Here is a 17,567-nt window from a genome sequence, read left to right as displayed (position 1 = left end):
ACCTTCAATTTAACCTGGACCTCACCCGATTATTTCTAAACCCCGAAAATACGAGAGCCGATCTTGCTGACTTGGAATATATGTATCATGTTGATCCTGTTCTAGCAAAAAGAAATTTCCGATCGGCAAACATTTCTTAGCTTCCAAGGTTGGACGGAGCGGACCTTAACTCCGTTTCATCCTGGAAAGCTTTTTCTCCCTTTCTATTTCCCCCAACCCATCATGACGAGCGAGCGCCAGCAACCAGACGCCGCGAGCAGTAATACTGAGATCGATCAAGCGAATGTGGAAAAGCCCCTCGATACACCCGAACAGGAAAACGAGGCAGCCCAGCCCAGTGATGCGGAGAATGTGCCGGAACAGCCAACGGAGGGTGCGCCTCTCGACCAGGCACCCTCACAGGCAGCAAAGATGAGCAAGAACAAGATCATCGTTGTGATGACAGCGCTATGTGTAAGGAAACTCTCGGACGCGCGGGGAGCAGGTCGGGAAGTACAGAAAGCTAATTTGATGTCGCATTGCAGTTGGCGCTATTCTTGGCGGCTTTGGATATGGTACGTTTATGTCCACCCCCTTGATTCGGCTTTTATTAATATATCTCTTGCAGACGATTATTTCCACCGCCCTCCCCACTATTGCCGCCCAGTTTGGTGCCTCCAAGAGCGGTTTCTCATGGATCGCATCGTCATATCTTCTGGCGAATGCCGCCTGTATCCCACTGTGGGGCAAGATCAGTGATATCTGGGGAAGAAAGTCTATCATTGTCTTGGCAAATGTTGTCTTCCTGGTTGGCAGTCTGGTCTGTGCCTTGGCGCATAACATGACCACAATTATCGCAGGTCGAGCGGTTCAGGGTGTTGGTGGTGGTGGTATCCTTATCCTGGCAAATATCAGTGTTTCGGATCTCTTCAGCTTGAGGTAACATGACTTCTTTGTCTCGTGGTGGAATGAGGCTAACTTCTATACAGAGATCGTCCGATGTACTATGGTCTTTTCGGTGCAACGTGGGCCGTCGCAGGTGCTCTTGGCCCTGTTATAGGTGGAGCTTTCACTACGAATGTGACTTGGCGCTGGTGTTTCTATCTCAACCTTCCTGTTGGAGGTGTCTCGCTTCTTATCCTTATTCTCTTCCTTCACATTGAGTCGCCCAAGACCCCATTCTGGGCTGGTATGCGCTGCATTGATTGGACAGGAACATTCTTAATCATCGGTGGAACGCTGATGTTCCTCTTCGGGCTGGAGTTCGGAGGTGTCAACTACCCCTGGGACTCACCAACTGTCATCTGCCTGATTGTCTTCGGGGTCTCCACTTGGGCTCTGGCAATGTTCCTGGAATGGAAGGTTGCTAAGTTCCCAATCATTCCTCCGCGGCTCTTCAACGAGTGGTACAACGTTCTCATCCTGCTCGTCTGTTTCTGCCACGGATTCACCTTCATCGCCGCTACCTACTATCTGCCGCTTTACTTCCAAACCGTCCTGCAGGCATCCCCCATCCTGAGTGGTGTGTATGTCTTGCCTCTGGTACTGTCTCTTGCAGTCGGCTCCATGATCACGGGTGCCGTTATGAAAAAGACTGGCCGCTTCCGCGAGATGATTATTGGCGGTATGACCTTGATGGCCCTCGGATTCGGTCTTTTCATCGACCTCAAGGTCTACGCTTCATGGCCCCGTATCATCATATACCAGTTAATCGCTGGTCTCGGCATTGGCCCCAACTTCCAGGCACCTTTGGTGGCTTTCCAGGCCAACATCCGTCCCGCCGACATGGCCACGGCAACAGCTACTTTCGGCTTCGTCCGTCAACTTTCCACTTCGATGTCCGTCGTTCTGGGCACTGTCATTTACCAAAACATCATGGGTCAACAATCAGCCAAGCTCATTGCCTCTTTGGGCCCTGAAACCGCTGCGGCCGTTTCTTCTTCCTTTGGCGGCTCCTCCAAATCCCTTATCGAAAGCCTTACCCCCTCCCAGCGTGATGTCGTCCTCGGCGCCTACACACATGCCCTGAACCGCATGTGGATCTTCTACACCGCCACGGCTTGCCTTGGCTTTGTTCTCGCTTTGTTCATCCGCCGTCGTGAGCTGACGCGGCATCACACTGTCCAGAAGACGGGCCTTGCTGAGCAAGAACGTGCCCGCCAGGAGCTTATCGACTCTCAGCGAAAGGCTAACTCGAAGCCTGAAACTGAGGCCTAGTCTCTCTCCTCCAGATACCCTTTTACTAATTTCTCCTCTCCGGCCATAATTGTTACTTAGCACATATTTATCTTAAAAGTTAATGGATATTGTTTAATCGGATCTTTGCCTTTGCGGCCTCAAACACTTCTCACTTGGGTTATCATGGAGTTATCCTTTGATGCCGTTTGCATGGCATTTGAGTCATGATGTATGTTGAACCTCTGTACATATATGCATAGAAGTCTATGCCAGGTTTGATTTGATCCCTGCATGTCTTCTTTATCAAGCTCCATTTGTCCCTCAACTGTAGAAGTGCATGTCGACATGTCAGGAATTTCCACTTTCAACACATAAGACGATCGTGAAGAATGTTGGGCCTCGATAAGTGCTTTACGAAGACTCTGGGAACGTTCCTCCAGGTGGGCGAGCTGGGTCGAAATCCCGCTCTTCAGACTAGGGAACTTTTGGCCCTCGTTCCAAATATGGAATGCTTTCGGCTGCTCTTTGACCCAGGCAAAACAGAAGCAGGCAAAGATGATAAATGTTTTTGATCTGGCATAGCCAGAGAGAGAGAAAGAGAAGAAAGGAAGAGATGATATTTCTGACAGATGGGAGCTAGCTAATATACCTAGGTAGCTAGCTAGGAAGCAAACAGAGAGGCCGGACACCTGGGAAACCAGGCATCAGCCTGGATGACATAACAGTTTTCCATCAGTGAAATTATTCCCACGACAGCGCAGCGAAATAATGTCAATATAGAATGAATGCATACCATAGCATACTAGCCTACCAGCATCTAGCAGCCCTCCCATAGTCTATTTTACGCTAAACGTAGGATCAGAACGACCCAAACCTGACTAGTAAATTCCATGTGAGACTAATTCCATGTGAGACTAGAACGAGCCATTCTTTAGCTGTAGCTTCTAGGCTGTCATTTTTTCATTATCTCTATTCAAGTGGTCGAGCTTTGTCCTAGGACAATCATCGGAACATGCTATGTAAAAATAGCTCACTTTGGACTTGCACCACGGAAATGACTTATGAATCTCAGTTAAAAGTAAGTAGACTACTCAATGAATTCTTACCCAATGCAATGTCTTCCCCTCATGGCAAACTGATGTCTTCTCAAAGGCTGTTTGTGCCTCGGTCCTATAGAACCTTCCTCCTATATAAAGCGGCCTCTGCTTCTCTTGCTCTTCCTTCATCCTTCATCTCCCCATCACTGGTCAGCATGCTCAACCCATGAGTATCCTCCTATTTGACATCAAAATCCAATAACTCCAGGGCTGGCTATTTCAGGTCGTCAGGAATACTTCTGTTTTGAATCGCTACCAGTGTATATTTCTCTCACTTCTCTTTCTTTTCTCCTTCACAGTGGCCAGGCCCCCTCTTTCACTTCTCATTCATATTTCCCTTCTAGACTCTTACCTCACTCCTCTTTCATTCTTCTATCACTTTTCGCTTATACTATGTCTTATTGAAGTATCCCCATGGTACGTCCGGAAAGAAATTTCAATGTTCCCTATACCATTTTGATGAAACTGACAATAACTTGGCACCTATAGTTCAACTATATACTCCATTGTCCACACAGTATATATACGTCGACCAAAGATGCTTATTCCCAATGGGTCTCGTCTCGCTCATCATTGGTAGTCCCGGGTGATCTCGCTGTCAACTTCGACTCGGAATGGGCCAAGCTCTCGGTGGAGAGTTCTCACTACCCCCGTTTGCGTGCAGCAGAGTCGGCCAGGTCCTGGTACACTGGCGCTGTCGCTTTCCGTCAGGATGTACGGGACCTGGTCGACGACTTTGAGCTGGGTGTAGCAGTTGGTCCCTTCCTGCAGTCCCACCTGGCCAGCTTCCCTTGAAATCCTGAAAGCCAACTCTATCATCCTTGTATCCATCAACTGGCGCTTGTATGACTGACGACACACACGAGCAGCCATGGCAGAACAGCAGAACAGCCGCTTTGTGGTACGGATGCACAAGTTCGTGATTCCGAGAGACCCCGAAGATCGAGAAGAAACGGATCAAGAAATTCTACTCCTGGCCGGGCTCACATGGAGGACTTATGAGCCTAGTGCTGATGTACGGCCAAGCAGCCTCACATTGATCACTCTTCATCACACTTGCCAGCCGTGGCCGTTTGACTCAGACTGTGTTTACTATAAAAGCCTATCCTTTATACCCCTGGATTGTTCTGGATGATGCCTTCGACCATAATACACATTTTATATACGACCATTTTCATCAGAGAGACCCGACACACCAATGTTCGTGTGAACTTTTACCTTCAGCCTTCCCGAGGTCTACGTATTGTCTCCTTCATCAAGGTTCGCGAGTTCCCTTATGTTCCTTTTTATTTAACGTGTCTAATAAGTCGCAGTGCTGCATTCCTCCGGCTAGGCTCTTGCTCTTATCCCGCCTGTTCGCGCGTTTCAAGGTTTGTTACCCCTTATATCGGTTTTATCTTCGATTTAGTTTCCTAACTAGTCATAGCCACGGGGCCCTGACTGCTCCAAGCTTTGATATCCTTCGTTGTGGAGCCCAAGCCTAGAATAGAGGAAACACGCAAGCTCCGCATGGATAAAAAGAGGAACCCAATCGACGCTAGAGCTGATTGGTGACATCCTTTGCATAGGAGCCGCAGATACGCTTATACGCATTCTTGCAAGCCTAGGAAGCCTAGGAAGCTCCGGTACTACTAACCCTCAACGTGCGAACCAGCAAGTCAACCATTGGTTCTCAAACTTATACGAAAACTTCAGGTTGAAGCCGGTCGTCTATAGGTCCTGGGCCCTGCTATTTAGTTTCCATAGTCGCTGCAGCCGTGCAACTTCACCGACTTCAACATGTTACTTTGGACTCTCAATTTTGGAAGGCTGCGACCAGTGAGCAGATGCGGCGGGCCAGGCCAGTGATGAACGACACTCAACGAGCTGGAGACGACCCAAGGGCGAACTTAGAGCCCGGGTGGTGACGATCCTGACCCACCCAGGGTAGATCCAACGAGCGCCTTGAACCGCACGTGCACACCATTCCCGACGACGGTCGCCTGTAATGACAACGGAGAATGGATCTCCCCACCACGTGGAGTGCGCCTCTCGGACGAGCTGGCCTACGTGGCCGCCCAGAACATATCAAACAAACAGCTAGTCGAACGCCTCCATCTCGGTTTTGACAGAAAAACATGATCAATCTCCCAGAAGGGATTGACTCAGTTTACCCTGCCGATCTAACCCGACCCATGGCTGAAACCTTGCAGCTCATCTATGCGACCCAGGGTGGTAAACGGGCTAGAGAGGAAGACAGTCGCACGGAGAGTCCTCCTTCTTAGAGCCTCCAGGACACCAGAAGAGCCCACTTGACTAGTGTGGGTGTCTGGGGGTTTGAGGAATCCCTACTCGCGAAGGATCGGGCCATCTTCGAGTGCCGCCGAGGGCGAGTCCAAAGACCTGGAACACTTACAGCAGCAGGTCTAGGGAATCTCATTTATGAGATAAAGGCCCCGTGTGGACCGCAATCAAGACCGCCATGTCCCTCTAGCTTACTTAAACAAGGTTCTGTGCTGTTTGTGACTTATACGCTTTGCCTCTCGTCAATCGATATCGGTGGTGCCTGCTTTTCGACGTCGTTGAAAACTTCCAACATCTTCTCGCTCATCTTATGCACCAGTCCCGACCCCCTACGGATCAACCTCGATGGAAAAGTTGGGACCAGGAAGAGATGTGCAATTCTGTTGTTCTCTGCGGTCCTAGACCAACGGATGAGAGCCGCGGTTGTCGAGAAACTGCCTATACAGACGGCTCCTACGGCCTCGTTAGGCCAAGACTAGCAGTGAATAGCTGGGAAGTGGGGACGTGGTTGACCGGACAAGAAGTTCACTGCCACGACGCAGGTGGCGATTGTCAATGCAGTGGGCGTCGAGTGATTGGTGGTAGATCCTCACAAGCTGCTTGAAGAACAATGGCCCCTGGGCCATGTGCGTTCGCTTCCTTGACATTGATCGCATTGTCCGTGGTACACACATTGGTCAAGCAGACCTGTGTAATAGACGGACGGCTGTGAAGTATCATGGAAAAAAGGCCCGAATGCTAAAAATCTATCTTCCAAGCATAAGATGACTACGGAGGACGCAGGCGCCTTAATTGATGAAAAGGCGCAGTTCAACCCTAGGTCAACCGAGCCACAGGGACGTCCAGCATGTCGCAAGCAGAGTGGAAGGGAGGAGGAGGTAGTGGCTCAACCACGAATACGTTACCACTAGGCCACCTGCTGTTGGGTCCGGCGAAGAGTTAGTCGGCTCTTCTCCGAAGACCGACTCTGTTGCAATGATAGAGGAGTGAGTTCACTCCCACGGGGTTTTCCAACTTACCTACCCAAGCTCGTGCCGGGAAGGCTGCTGCGGACTGTTTGTACTGGAGGCTATTTTGACATTTTGAAAAGTAGGTCATTGGTCAAGCGAGGACAAATAAACAGGTCCGGAATGCACCAACCCCTCTAGTAAGAGGCTAACCTTCCACCAAAACCGCTTTTCCATGAGCACAAATGACCGCATCACCTCCATCAACGAGTGGAACAAGCACATCCACGTGTAACCCATATGGATCCTTCCTTCGCGGTATCCTTGCAGAGATCTCAGCCATGAGGGGCCTTCGGATATCCCGATATTACGCTGGGCCTGGTCGAGGCTACACACCATCAGACAAATCGGGCAGAGACTGCGGTGCCGATCAACTGGTCGCACTTAGGAGCTGGGTTACTATCAAGTATATAAGCTTCCCCCGAACGCGTCTTGCGGTGGAGAGATGGATCCGCAGGGGCGCGCTTCTGAGGATGCTCGAAGTTGCAAGAGTGAGCATTGACTTCACAATTGAAGCCGTGGTACTTCTCGGATGCATGACTCGATTCGTGGCTGGACTGAGGCGATTTGACCACGCTTTAGCCCTTTGTCGTGCAGTGCTTGCAGAGACGTATAATGGCGAAAACTGCCAACACTGCAACAAGTCGCACAAGCCCCGCGAGACTGTATGAACTTCGAACTTCTTATAGCTATATCCCTTTGCCTGCTCGCGAGCATACCCAAATTGCCTTCGCGGTGCACAAAGCCATCGATCGATAAGGCCCTGGCACGAATGGGACTTGACGAAGCCACACACGACTACCTAGGAGTCGATATCGATGTAAATGGCCGCAAAGAACGTTGTCGGGGTTGGATGTTGTCGGGGCTGTCCCTTCATGTTTTCCTGCTGGCAACGCCTACAAAGTGATGCAGCAGATAGGAATTCAGCAAGACCTGCATTTGTGGCGTTACCCGAGACCTTCAAGACCAAGCAGGCAAAATGACCTGCTGAATAAGCACATTGTTCATCATGGATCCATTGGATGTTGTGAAAAAGATTGGTCTGTAAGCGGAGTTACAATCTGGAGAGTCTTATTCCGCTGCAGTTTTCGAAGACACAGCACGCAGCAAATAGAGACAAAGCTGCAGAGGCCTTCTGGGCCAACGAATTCCGCCTGGGTAATGAGGTGGTAGGACTCTCTATCTTGTATATCCTCTGTATCCTCTTATCGTCCTACCATCTTGTTCACAGATAGTGACAATGCAGTCATGACCATGGGGAAGGACAACTACTCGAAAGGGACTAGATGGATCGACAGAATTTCCGGTGGAGCTTTAAGGGACCGGGATCCTCGTTTAGTTTTTATTCTAGCATTGATTTTCTTCCTAGTCATTATGATCTCCTAGTCCCTTGTATCTCTCATTCATCAGTTCAACATCGTTCTCGTCCGAGCGGCGCCACGTGCGATAGCTGGTTTTGTTTCATTATAGTTCTTGTTGAAACCACATAGCTTCCTTTACCAATTATTAACTGTAGACATTGGAATGTACCTTGCTTTTCACTATGACGTTGGCGTGGCCCATTCCGTAAGCCCTTCCTGGTAGTTTTATGTTGGCATTGAAAGAGGCTTTGGGATCTGCAGTTCTCATGCAGATCGTACTCACTAATTTACTATGAGTAATATAAAACAGGAATATGAATCTGATGTAGAGTGGTCCAGGCACTAGGAGCAAAGAGTATGGTCCGTATGATCAGGTGATTGATAGGGTTGTTGCCAGCGCCAAGGTCACAGAGACAAAAGAGATTGAAACGGCTAGATTATGAGAAAGTCGGTGTATTTTCATGCCTACAGCAAACGGACACATTAGAGGAAAGTTGGGCAAATCCACCGGGTTAATCCAGTCGTCGCCCGGGAGTTCGGGTGATCGACCCCTCGGTTGGTGGATAGTAGATATTGGATGGGTGTGGCGAAAACAGATTGGCATGGACGTTCAATATGGAATAGAAAACAGCATGAAACACGCTAGTGCATGGAAATATCTGGATTTAGACATAGAATGCTGCAGGGCACCTTCTAAGGTTTGGACCTCAGCTTACATGCTACTCATGTGAGTCTCCGTGGCTTAATATCCTCCTATTGTAGGCTTAGGGGGTGTTCCTTCGGTCCCTTCGGTATCCTCCGGAGGCGTCCCAGTAATATAGCCCATTTGGGGAACCAGTGATTGGCATAGGTAACCTGTAGACCTAATGACCGGCTCCTTATCCACCTACCCACTCCGACTACCTCTCTTATTTCCCCCCGGTACAGCCCACCTGACCTCTATTACATCATCCAGTTTATATGCCTGCAGGACTGGAGCCTATTAGAGAAGACTGAAACTCGATTACTACACTGCCCACTTCCCTCGATCTGTATATGGCCAGTGGGCGAACGCCATAAATTCGCCCGCCGAACATTATGGCTTGCAATAAGGTGCAAAAGACCAAAATCCCACGCATTAACTTGTTAGACCCTCACCGGACATCATACGTCAATGCTGAGTCTTGAGTATATAGATAAATATCTCTTAGTCCCTTCCAGGAAACATAAACCCCCAGCTGGACCCCATACATAACTCTGTTTCCATAGTATCTGTTTACTTTTCCAACAATTTCTAGTCACTGTTTCCATATCACGATGGCAGGGCCTCCACACCACGTCCCCTTGAACGCTTCTGGTACACCTGGTCAAGACGGGATTTCTAGGGATCTTTACCTTCCCTATGGTTATGCTGCTCATCAGTACCCTCCCTCCCTGGCGGCAGAGCCATCGACATTCTCTGAGAACCATCTTCTGTACAATACTCCCATGCAACACCCCTCAGCTCCAGTTCATCCCAGCTACCCCATGCCTTTCTCCTCGGCTCATGGCACCTTCAATTATGCCAATCACAATATGGCACACTATCCCTCGAGCGAGAATAATACACCTAGTGAGCCATCCACTATGGGGTATACCAGCTCTGGATATAGTACTGCGCGCACTACACCATCAGGATCGGGACGGTCCTCTCCCTCTATGCAGGAGATCCCCCAATCAAGTGTCAGTAGACCTGAAGTCCAGACCATCTGTGGCAGGGGTCGAGCACATAGACCGAAACAAGAGTAAGTCATCCCTCTACTGTCAAGCTAGTATGTCATCGCCACGCTAACATATCATTATAATTCTAGTGAGCTCTACGGCATGTACCAATGCAACTGGAAAGACTGTGAATACCGCGGCATGTTCTCTCGGAAGGGCGTTCTCATGCGCCATATAGAAACACAGCATGTCGCTCCGCACTCTTTTGACTGCCCCGTGTGTGGGAAGCTCTTCTGTCGACGGGATAACATGACTGAGCACTTAGGGAAAGTTCATTGCCAGCGGGTGTAATGGAGAACTTGAGTATGCCGTAGGCTTTGGGCTTCGAGTCACTGGCGGGAACATTGTTGGGTTTGGACTATGGTAGATCAGAGTTTAGCGTTGATACTCAATGATACCAGAGGATTTGTGCTTATCTGGATCAGAATAATAATAAAACGTTATTACAGTGGTAACAATAGGACCCTCAGCTCATGCAGCTAAACTGCGCCCCATCGTGGTGCATATACGAGCACACCAATGAGTTCCCGTCACATGCAGTCACACTCGACGCTTATGCACGATTATGTGATAGTTGAGGATAACTTTTATAATCTAGATATCCCAACGTAATCCCTAGATCGTGGGTCCGTAAATCAACAGCGTTCTGCAAAGTTGTCGCGGAACCCTAACTTGATAGAGCAAGCTGGATATAGGTACCGTAGTTGTTTAAAGCGAGGATGACGTCACGATGGGCTAAAGCACTTCTCAAGTGTCGGAAGATACCATGTCTTGTCCATCCGCTTCAAAGGCAGAGTGAAGTTGTAAGCGCACCCGAAACACACAGTCTGAGAAAGACTGTCTCTATTCCTATATGGCGTTATCATATCATGAGGCGCTACGCCTGGTTGAAGCGGAGGCGCAACGTCGTGCAAGGACCCTTCAGCTGAACATGGAAAAATTGCCCCTTAATTTGTCTCTCAACCGAGTGACGGGTTGTGAAATGCGGTCGCCCATATCGACTCCCCAGTATGACACCTCTGCAATGGATGGCTATGCCGTCGATTCCGGAGCTACGAGAGACGCATCTCCGGACAATCCTATTTTATTTCATGTGGAAGGTTTGGTGGCAGCAGGGGACGAGCCTTTTCAACTTTTCAATACTGCTAGTCAAAGTTGTTCTTGCGTTGAGATTATGACGGGGGGTCGTTTTCCAACTGCCGTCGAGCCTGACGTTGTCAGGCTCGATTGTTGCGTCAAGTTCGAGGATACGAAGAAGGTACCTGGACCCTACACGGGCGATGAATATATCGAAATCACGAAACCTGCTCGGTATCGGCAGAATCGACGATCTGCTGGAGAGGATTTCCAAAGACACCACGTGATAATGCCAGCGGGAACCATTATTCGGCCGCACCACATAATGGCACTAGCGTCTGTGGGTATCACAGAAATCCCAGTTCTACCGAAGCTGCGGGTCGGGCTATACTCCACCGGTGCAGAGTTGCTTGCTTCACATGGCAACCAGCCAGTCAGTGGTCGAGTCCAAGATGCCAACGGTCCTTATATTGCGGCGACTTTGGCAGACAGCGGTGTCGATGTGGAATTCCTGGGTATTCTAGACGATGACGTGGAGATGATGATGCACACGTTGAGATCTAACTTGGAGAAAAAAGATTGCGACCTGATCATCAGTACCGGAGCGGTATCCACGGGGCGGTTTGATCTTATCCCTAGTGCGCTACAACGGCTGGGTGCACATATCGTCTTCCACAAGATAGGTATCCGACCGGGCCACCCAGTAATGTTTGCTACCATTCCAAATATATCACCCGAAAGATCAGACGAGATCCCTTTTTTCGGTCTGCCGGGCAACCCGGTGGCAAGTGCTGCCTGCCTTCGGTTTCTCGTCATGCATTACCTCAAGTGCTTGCAATCACAATTGCCGGAAACTCCTCTGACGGCACGGATGAGCTGTCCTAATGACGCAAAGACCGCGCGGCAGTTTGCGCACGTAATAACCTCATTTCCATCAGAAAAAGATGTATTTCGGCCAGGGGTCTATCATTGTGCGGCGGGAGGCGAAGTGGAGGTAGTACTAATCGACGACCACAGCCCTGGGAAAGTGAGACCTTTCGTCGATGCAAACTGTTGGATACACATCCATCGTGATGTGACTGAAGTAAGGGCAGGCGACCTCGTCAATATATTTCCATTGGTTTGAGATGAGAGCGAGATTTGCATGTTGTGTGCGTATATTGAGTAGCATGCCCTAATCATGGATCTACATGTCGATCTGTTTTGTCTTGATCGTGACGATCCGGTCCCAGTCCTCCCGCGTATTTACGTTCATTAGCCATTCGTTCGATTCAGGCGCGACCAGGGTGCTGTTGAGTTGTCGTATCACAGAGCTTGGCCCTAAAATACCTTGACGAACGTTCCTCCCAAGAGCACTTAACGCTTCGGGTGTCCAAATAGCCAGCAGAGGCTCGCTATAGCCTTCTTCATTATGGAAACATGTAACTACCCCAGCGCATTCTTGACGCAATTTCCTCAATGCGTCGGCGGTCAAAAGTGGATAGTCACATGCGACAATCAGCCAGTTACAGGTTGGATCGTGCTGGTGAGCTCTTAACAACCCGGACGCTGGACCTATATCATCATGCTCTGGGAACTTGGCATCGTCATGGTCATATAGCACTTGAACATGTAATGGACCGCTGCATGATTTGAGCACAAGTCGATCTTCGGGCAATTTCTGAACTTCGTTGAATTCAAGGAGCTCTTGCAGTGCGGCTCGATTTCGCAGCGATAAGTATACACGGTCCGATTCGGGCACGGCCTCGTGGATCAAGGAGATCTTTTGTATGAATACGGGCTCATCACTGGGAAGACGCAGTAGTTCTTTTCTCATGCCCATGCGCGATGACTGACCACCCGCCAACAAGACTGCTCTAAGAGTTGTCATCCCAACTAGCCCCAGCAGATGAGAATATCCCCTGTACTAAGTTGATCGACGATATTCGGAGATGCTTTAATCCATTTGCTTCAATGTTGAAGAAATTTGGAGTGAATCCGCGAATATCGTGGACATTTCCTTTCCGCATTGCGTGCAGACATGACGTAACTATGACTTCTCTTACTCGTACTAGTAGATGCGCAAGGTGTATTTGGTGATAACTTAGAGATCTAGGGAGTATCTATCTAGGTATACTTCGAAGTACTTGAATTTGACGACATCCTTTCGTCTTTTTCTTTTACTAAGTGATTTGGCGCTAAGGCATCTTCAATCCTTGGCTACTTTTGGTGCGCTCGAATCGGTAATGTGTTGTTGTCTTCGATCCCGGATACACGACTGGTAAGAAGCTCCTGTTCTACCTTGCCGTTACTCAAAAGCCCCCCGGGTCCGAGTTCAGATTCGCTGTCTTCTTGGGGGCGCTAGCACACAACGCCCGCCACTTGCCGATTAACTCGTTCCTTCCTAAGCTTATCCAATCAACGTTTTTCTCCAGAGTATATTCATATATCGATACTTCGTAATGGGGAATGGACTCGTCCTAAGATCGTATCCGTCCGGCCATACTCGACTGGGAGTCGTAAAGATCTTCCGCAGCGACTGTTGGGACTAGAAGGGTCTGTGGGCTTTTGACCTTTATATGCTGATTGACCCACGCCTTTTGTCTCTGGATGCTGCCTTGGGCAGAAGAGATAACGTTCACAAACTCGCTATCCCACAGAGCTTGACTAGCAGGCGATAATGCTGTAAGATGACCTTCGATATAGGTTAGGAATAGATCCAGGGATTGCAGAGCTGCTAATGCTTCGTATGGGTCGTTGGTTTCCTCGACCGCCGGAAAGACAGCTTTTTGCAGATACTGGGCGACTGTTCGACCGTATTGATGACTTCCGTGATATCTATCAATCACCGGCTTGAACTGATGCAAGACCTCTGTTGTCAGGCGACGCATTACCTCCAGCCCACTCTGAACCTCCAAATCGTGAACTAAACGAGGTACCAAGTCTCTGTAAATTTCAACAAGTATCTCGAGGCCTTCATTTAAGGCTCCCATCCACAATTCGAGCCGTCGCACGGGTTCCTTGTTGCCGGTGTGGCCACCGTTTTCGTCAGCGGGCTCTGCCATTCCTTTGCCCTTTTCGACGCTTCGGACAGCTTCAGTGTGCTTTTCTTTAGCGTGATTGGTCTTCCCTCCCTCTATCTGGACGCATTTCTCGATACGGACGGCTCCGGATTTGAACATGGGTTGCTTCGAGACAGGGTCCCATTGCTCTGTGGCTAGTTAGTAATCGAGGATTCGAAGTATGGTTTGGGAATTCTGCATCTTTACCGCGGGTTAATTCATTTGCTGCACGTGCCCTGTCATCTGTGGCATCAAAGTAGCCAAAATGAAACGGAATGAAGACATGACCCTCAGTTATGTCACCTATAACAACCGGTAATTCAACACTGCCACGTCGTGATCTGACCACGACCATTTCTCCATCCACAAGATGCAGGGCGTCTGCGTCTGCAATAGAAACCTGAATGACGGGTTCGGGGTATGCCTCCTGCAATCGCTTAGAGCGACCAGTTTTTGTACGTGTATGGAATTGGTAGACATTGCGGCCAGTTGTGAGTCGCAGAGGGTATTGTTCACTGGTTTCTTCAAGCGGCAATTGGTAGTGCGCCGCTTTAAGAATGGCTCGCCCTGCAGGATTCATGGCTTCATATTGCGATTTTGTAAAAGGCGCACCTGTTTCGAGATCGTGTCCGTAAGACTCGCAGTATGCCGTATCGGTAAAGAATTTCGCGTCATCAAATAGGCGTTCCTTGCCCTGGGGATATACGCTGGTGCACGGCCATTGAATGCCCGAACCACCAGCCAACTTCTGGTACGACATCTCGGTGCAGTCCAATGGGCGGCCACAAGACATCTTCCTCCATGCATTAAAGACCTCCTCAGCGCTGGTGAACGGGATTAGTGGCTTCCCATCTTTATCTTGAAAGTCCATCCGCCTCGCAAAATCTAGCCATATATCCATGTCGGCTTTGCTCTGGCCTGGCGGTTCGACCGCTTTCTGAGATAAATGCATGGTCCGGTCAGCGTTGGTAAAGCAACCTGTTTTCTCTCCCCACTGGGCAGCAGGGAGAACCACGTCTGAGATGGCAGCAGTTTCAGTCAAAAAGATGTCTTGGGTCACAACGAACAATTCCGGTTTGGTCAACAATTCCCGAACCTTCTGTAGGTGCGGCAGACTGACAAGAGGATTGGTGCCAGAGATCCAGAACATCTTAATCGAACCGTCGCTGATGTATTTGAGCATATTCTCCACGTGCGTGGGTAGATTCCAGTGAGGGACCTTGACTGGCTCAATGTTCCAAATATCGGCGATTTCTTGAATGTGTGTAGGGTTCTGGAAGTTTCGAAACCCAGGGTACTCGCCGTCGCAGCCGGTTTCCCGGTTATTCTGAGCAGTGGGTTGTCCATTCATTTGAAGAATACCGCTTCCAGGTTTGCCTATTAGGCCAAGCAGCAGGTTGATGTTGTTGATCTGACAAGCAGATGCAGTCGCCTGATTTGATTGATACACTCCCTGTAAGGCAGTGGACAGCAGACTACTAGTGGTCCCAAGTATCTCTGCGGCTTGGTGGAGCTGCGTAACAGGGACGCCTGTAATTCTTTCGACGACGTCGGGAGTATACCGGTTCACAACCGTACGGAGGTCCTCGAGCCCCACAACATGCTTTGAAACATAATCCTCGTTGATCCACCCATTGCTAAATAACAGATACTGCAGGCCGTTGAGTAAAGCAACGTTTGTCCCGTTCTTTGGTGCCAGATGCACATCCGCCTGTTTTGCTGTGTCTGACCTTCTCGGATCCACGACAATAAGTTTGGGCGGTTGGGGTCCTTGTAGCCGATCTAGAACACGCGACCACAGAACCGTTTGGGTGTGCGCCATGTTGTGGCCTACCAGGAAAAGGCAGTCCGTATAGTCTATGTCGCTGTAAGATCCCGGTTGGCCGTCACTACCAAAAGATTCACGCATGCTAGCTGCGGCCGTTGCAGTGCATAAACGCGTATTACCGTCCCTGCCAAGACTGTCAGCTTTTCCAAGGCGCCATTGCACTGCAGGCTCCTGGTGTCGTACATGTGCAGCGTATTGAGACCGGCCTTGCCTACCATAGCAAGGACGTAGTACTCTTCCAGAAACAGTTGACCTGAGGTGTAAAAGCCAATGCCATGATTTGATAGCCGAGATTGAACCTCGTGCGCCTTGTCAACAATCAATGACATAGCCTCATCCCATGACGCCCGTTCGAGTTTGCCGTTTCGCCGAATCAGCGGGTGTTTAAGGCGGTCGGCGTGGTTAATTGAGGCCCATCTGTATCAGGACCCGGATAAGTCATTTCTCCTAACGGACATTCCGCATTGGTGACTCACCCGTGCAAGCCCTTTGGGCCTAGTCGTCCCTTATTGACGCGGTCGGAAACACGACCACGTACGCCAACGACTTTGCCATCTCTCACGCCGATGTCCATTCCACATCCATTGCTGAAAATTTTAAGTCAGTCATCAGATGAACCGTATATCGCCTATCACAAACATGGTGAGCAACTACATACCTGCAAAGCACGCAGGCGCTCTGTACCCATTTTTCGGGGGTTTGATAATATTGATGTCGCATCGGCTCGGCCACTCATGCTTATATGGTGTACGATCGCCCCAGACATTGTTTATGGAGTCGCGAGTCTCGTATCCCTGCGCATCCATGCCTTTTTGCTTCGCCGCTCGGCGAGATGTTGACTAAAGTTGACCTGAATCCAAATCAAGATGTCGTAGGTATCGTAGACCCAACTAAATGGGTCTGTCTGTGTTGGTTCTTTTAACTTCAGATGTAGGGAACCGCACAACTGGCTTTTGCAGCTTGGACTTTTATCGAGATGAGAAAACGTTGATACTCTGAGCGATCACCATATATATTGTACCAATTGAAATTGATTAACTACTAATCGGCGCGCTTTTACCAAAGCAATTCGAAGTGATTTGTTCGTTGATTGCGTATGGAATACGTCACCGTCCGGATGCGAACTATACATTCAACGTGTAGCTCATAGCCTCAATACCCTTGATAGTCACTATTTAATACTTCGGTTAAAGTGGAGTTCGGTTCGTCTTTATTTTGGAATATATAGTTATATAGTTATATAATTTACTTGGGGAGAGTTCATTGTCAGCGTGTCTGATGGAGAACTTGAGTATGCAGCAGCAGGCTTAGAGTCATGGTAGACCGGAGTTTAGTGTTGATATTCAATGATAATAGAGAGTTTGTGCTTTATTTGGATCGGGGCGAGAACCAAAATAATATTAAAGCATTATTATAGTGGTAATAATAGGACCCTCAGCTCATGCAGCTTAACTGCGCCCCGTCGTGGTGCATATACGAGCTCACCAATGAGTTCTCGTCATATACAGTCACACTCGGCGCTTATGCACGATTTATATGATAGTTAAGGCTAATTTTTATATTTTCGATATTTCGAGGTGCAGGGGTGCGTTCGAGATCGTCGGGTCCGGAAATCAACAGCGTCCTGCGAAGTATCCGGAACCCTAACTTGACACCTGGGCAGTACAAAATCTCCGTTATCACATCGGATCTTTAATGCTTCGTCATGTTATGCCTACACCAATTAGAGCGCATGCATATTAATAACGTTCTAATACTGTAATAACTTCCAACGGCCCCCAGGCGCTAGACCCTTTTGATGCAATGCAAGCCTGGTCCTTGTCACATCCATATCCAACCACATAGATAGTTCACGTAGTGAGGCTTTTTTTGAGTTCATCTACCATTACCATTATTGGAGAATAGGAATAGCGGTATGATTAAAAATTTAGGGATAGAATTAAATAAATAACAAAATAACAAAAAAGCGTTAATAA

The 17,567-nt window shown here is 49.0% G+C and overlaps 7 protein-coding genes across 7 annotated transcripts; 3 read left to right on the top strand and 4 right to left on the bottom strand.

The window, feature by feature from the left end:
- Window positions 1-222: 222 nt before the first annotated feature.
- On the top strand, window positions 223-2,196 carry N7489_002426 (MDR family MFS transporter; the record flags this gene model as incomplete). The annotated part of the gene is made up of 4 exons (XM_056708181.1): window positions 223-453; window positions 525-554; window positions 608-918; window positions 969-2,196. 4 exons carry the CDS (start codon window positions 223-225, stop codon window positions 2,194-2,196), a joined length of 1,800 nt encoding a protein of 599 aa, XP_056572483.1.
- A 1,628-nt stretch (window positions 2,197-3,824) lies between these two features.
- On the bottom strand, window positions 3,825-4,127 carry N7489_002425 (uncharacterized protein; the record flags this gene model as incomplete). The annotated part of the gene is made up of 1 exon (XM_056708180.1): window positions 3,825-4,127. The coding sequence occupies one exon, from the start codon at window positions 4,125-4,127 to the stop codon at window positions 3,825-3,827; it is 303 nt and encodes a 100-aa protein (XP_056572482.1).
- Window positions 4,128-6,089: 1,962 nt separating this feature from the next.
- Window positions 6,090-6,827, bottom strand: N7489_002424 (uncharacterized protein; the record flags this gene model as incomplete). The annotated part of the gene is made up of 3 exons (XM_056708179.1): window positions 6,090-6,243; window positions 6,557-6,599; window positions 6,698-6,827. The coding sequence occupies 3 exons, from the start codon at window positions 6,825-6,827 to the stop codon at window positions 6,090-6,092; spliced, it is 327 nt and encodes a 108-aa protein (XP_056572481.1).
- Window positions 6,828-9,201: 2,374 nt separating this feature from the next.
- N7489_002423 (uncharacterized protein) lies at window positions 9,202-9,936 on the top strand (the record flags this gene model as incomplete). The annotated part of the gene is made up of 2 exons (XM_056708178.1): window positions 9,202-9,668; window positions 9,735-9,936. The coding sequence occupies 2 exons, from the start codon at window positions 9,202-9,204 to the stop codon at window positions 9,934-9,936; spliced, it is 669 nt and encodes a 222-aa protein (XP_056572480.1).
- Window positions 9,937-10,498: 562 nt separating this feature from the next.
- Window positions 10,499-11,848, top strand: N7489_002422 (molybdopterin molybdotransferase MoeA; the record flags this gene model as incomplete). Its single annotated transcript, XM_056708177.1, has 1 exon — window positions 10,499-11,848. One exon carries the CDS (start codon window positions 10,499-10,501, stop codon window positions 11,846-11,848), a length of 1,350 nt encoding a protein of 449 aa, XP_056572479.1.
- Window positions 11,849-11,908: 60 nt separating this feature from the next.
- On the bottom strand, window positions 11,909-12,592 carry N7489_002421 (molybdenum cofactor guanylyltransferase; the record flags this gene model as incomplete). The annotated part of the gene is made up of 1 exon (XM_056708176.1): window positions 11,909-12,592. One exon carries the CDS (start codon window positions 12,590-12,592, stop codon window positions 11,909-11,911), a length of 684 nt encoding a protein of 227 aa, XP_056572478.1.
- Window positions 12,593-13,181: 589 nt separating this feature from the next.
- N7489_002420 (molybdopterin oxidoreductase family protein) lies at window positions 13,182-16,397 on the bottom strand (the record flags this gene model as incomplete). Its single annotated transcript, XM_056708175.1, has 5 exons — window positions 13,182-13,912; window positions 13,971-15,715; window positions 15,775-16,008; window positions 16,068-16,178; window positions 16,276-16,397. The coding sequence occupies 5 exons, from the start codon at window positions 16,395-16,397 to the stop codon at window positions 13,182-13,184; spliced, it is 2,943 nt and encodes a 980-aa protein (XP_056572477.1).
- Between the last annotated feature and the right edge of the window lie 1,170 nt (window positions 16,398-17,567).

Source organism: Penicillium chrysogenum (assembly GCF_028827035.1).
Source record: "Penicillium chrysogenum strain IBT 35668 chromosome Unknown utg000001l_segment0_segment0, whole genome shotgun sequence".
NCBI classification, from domain to species: Eukaryota; Fungi; Ascomycota; class Eurotiomycetes; order Eurotiales; family Aspergillaceae; genus Penicillium; species Penicillium chrysogenum.
The sequence above is the reverse complement of the archived record's forward strand: the minus strand, read 5'-3'. Positions and strand labels throughout refer to the sequence as shown.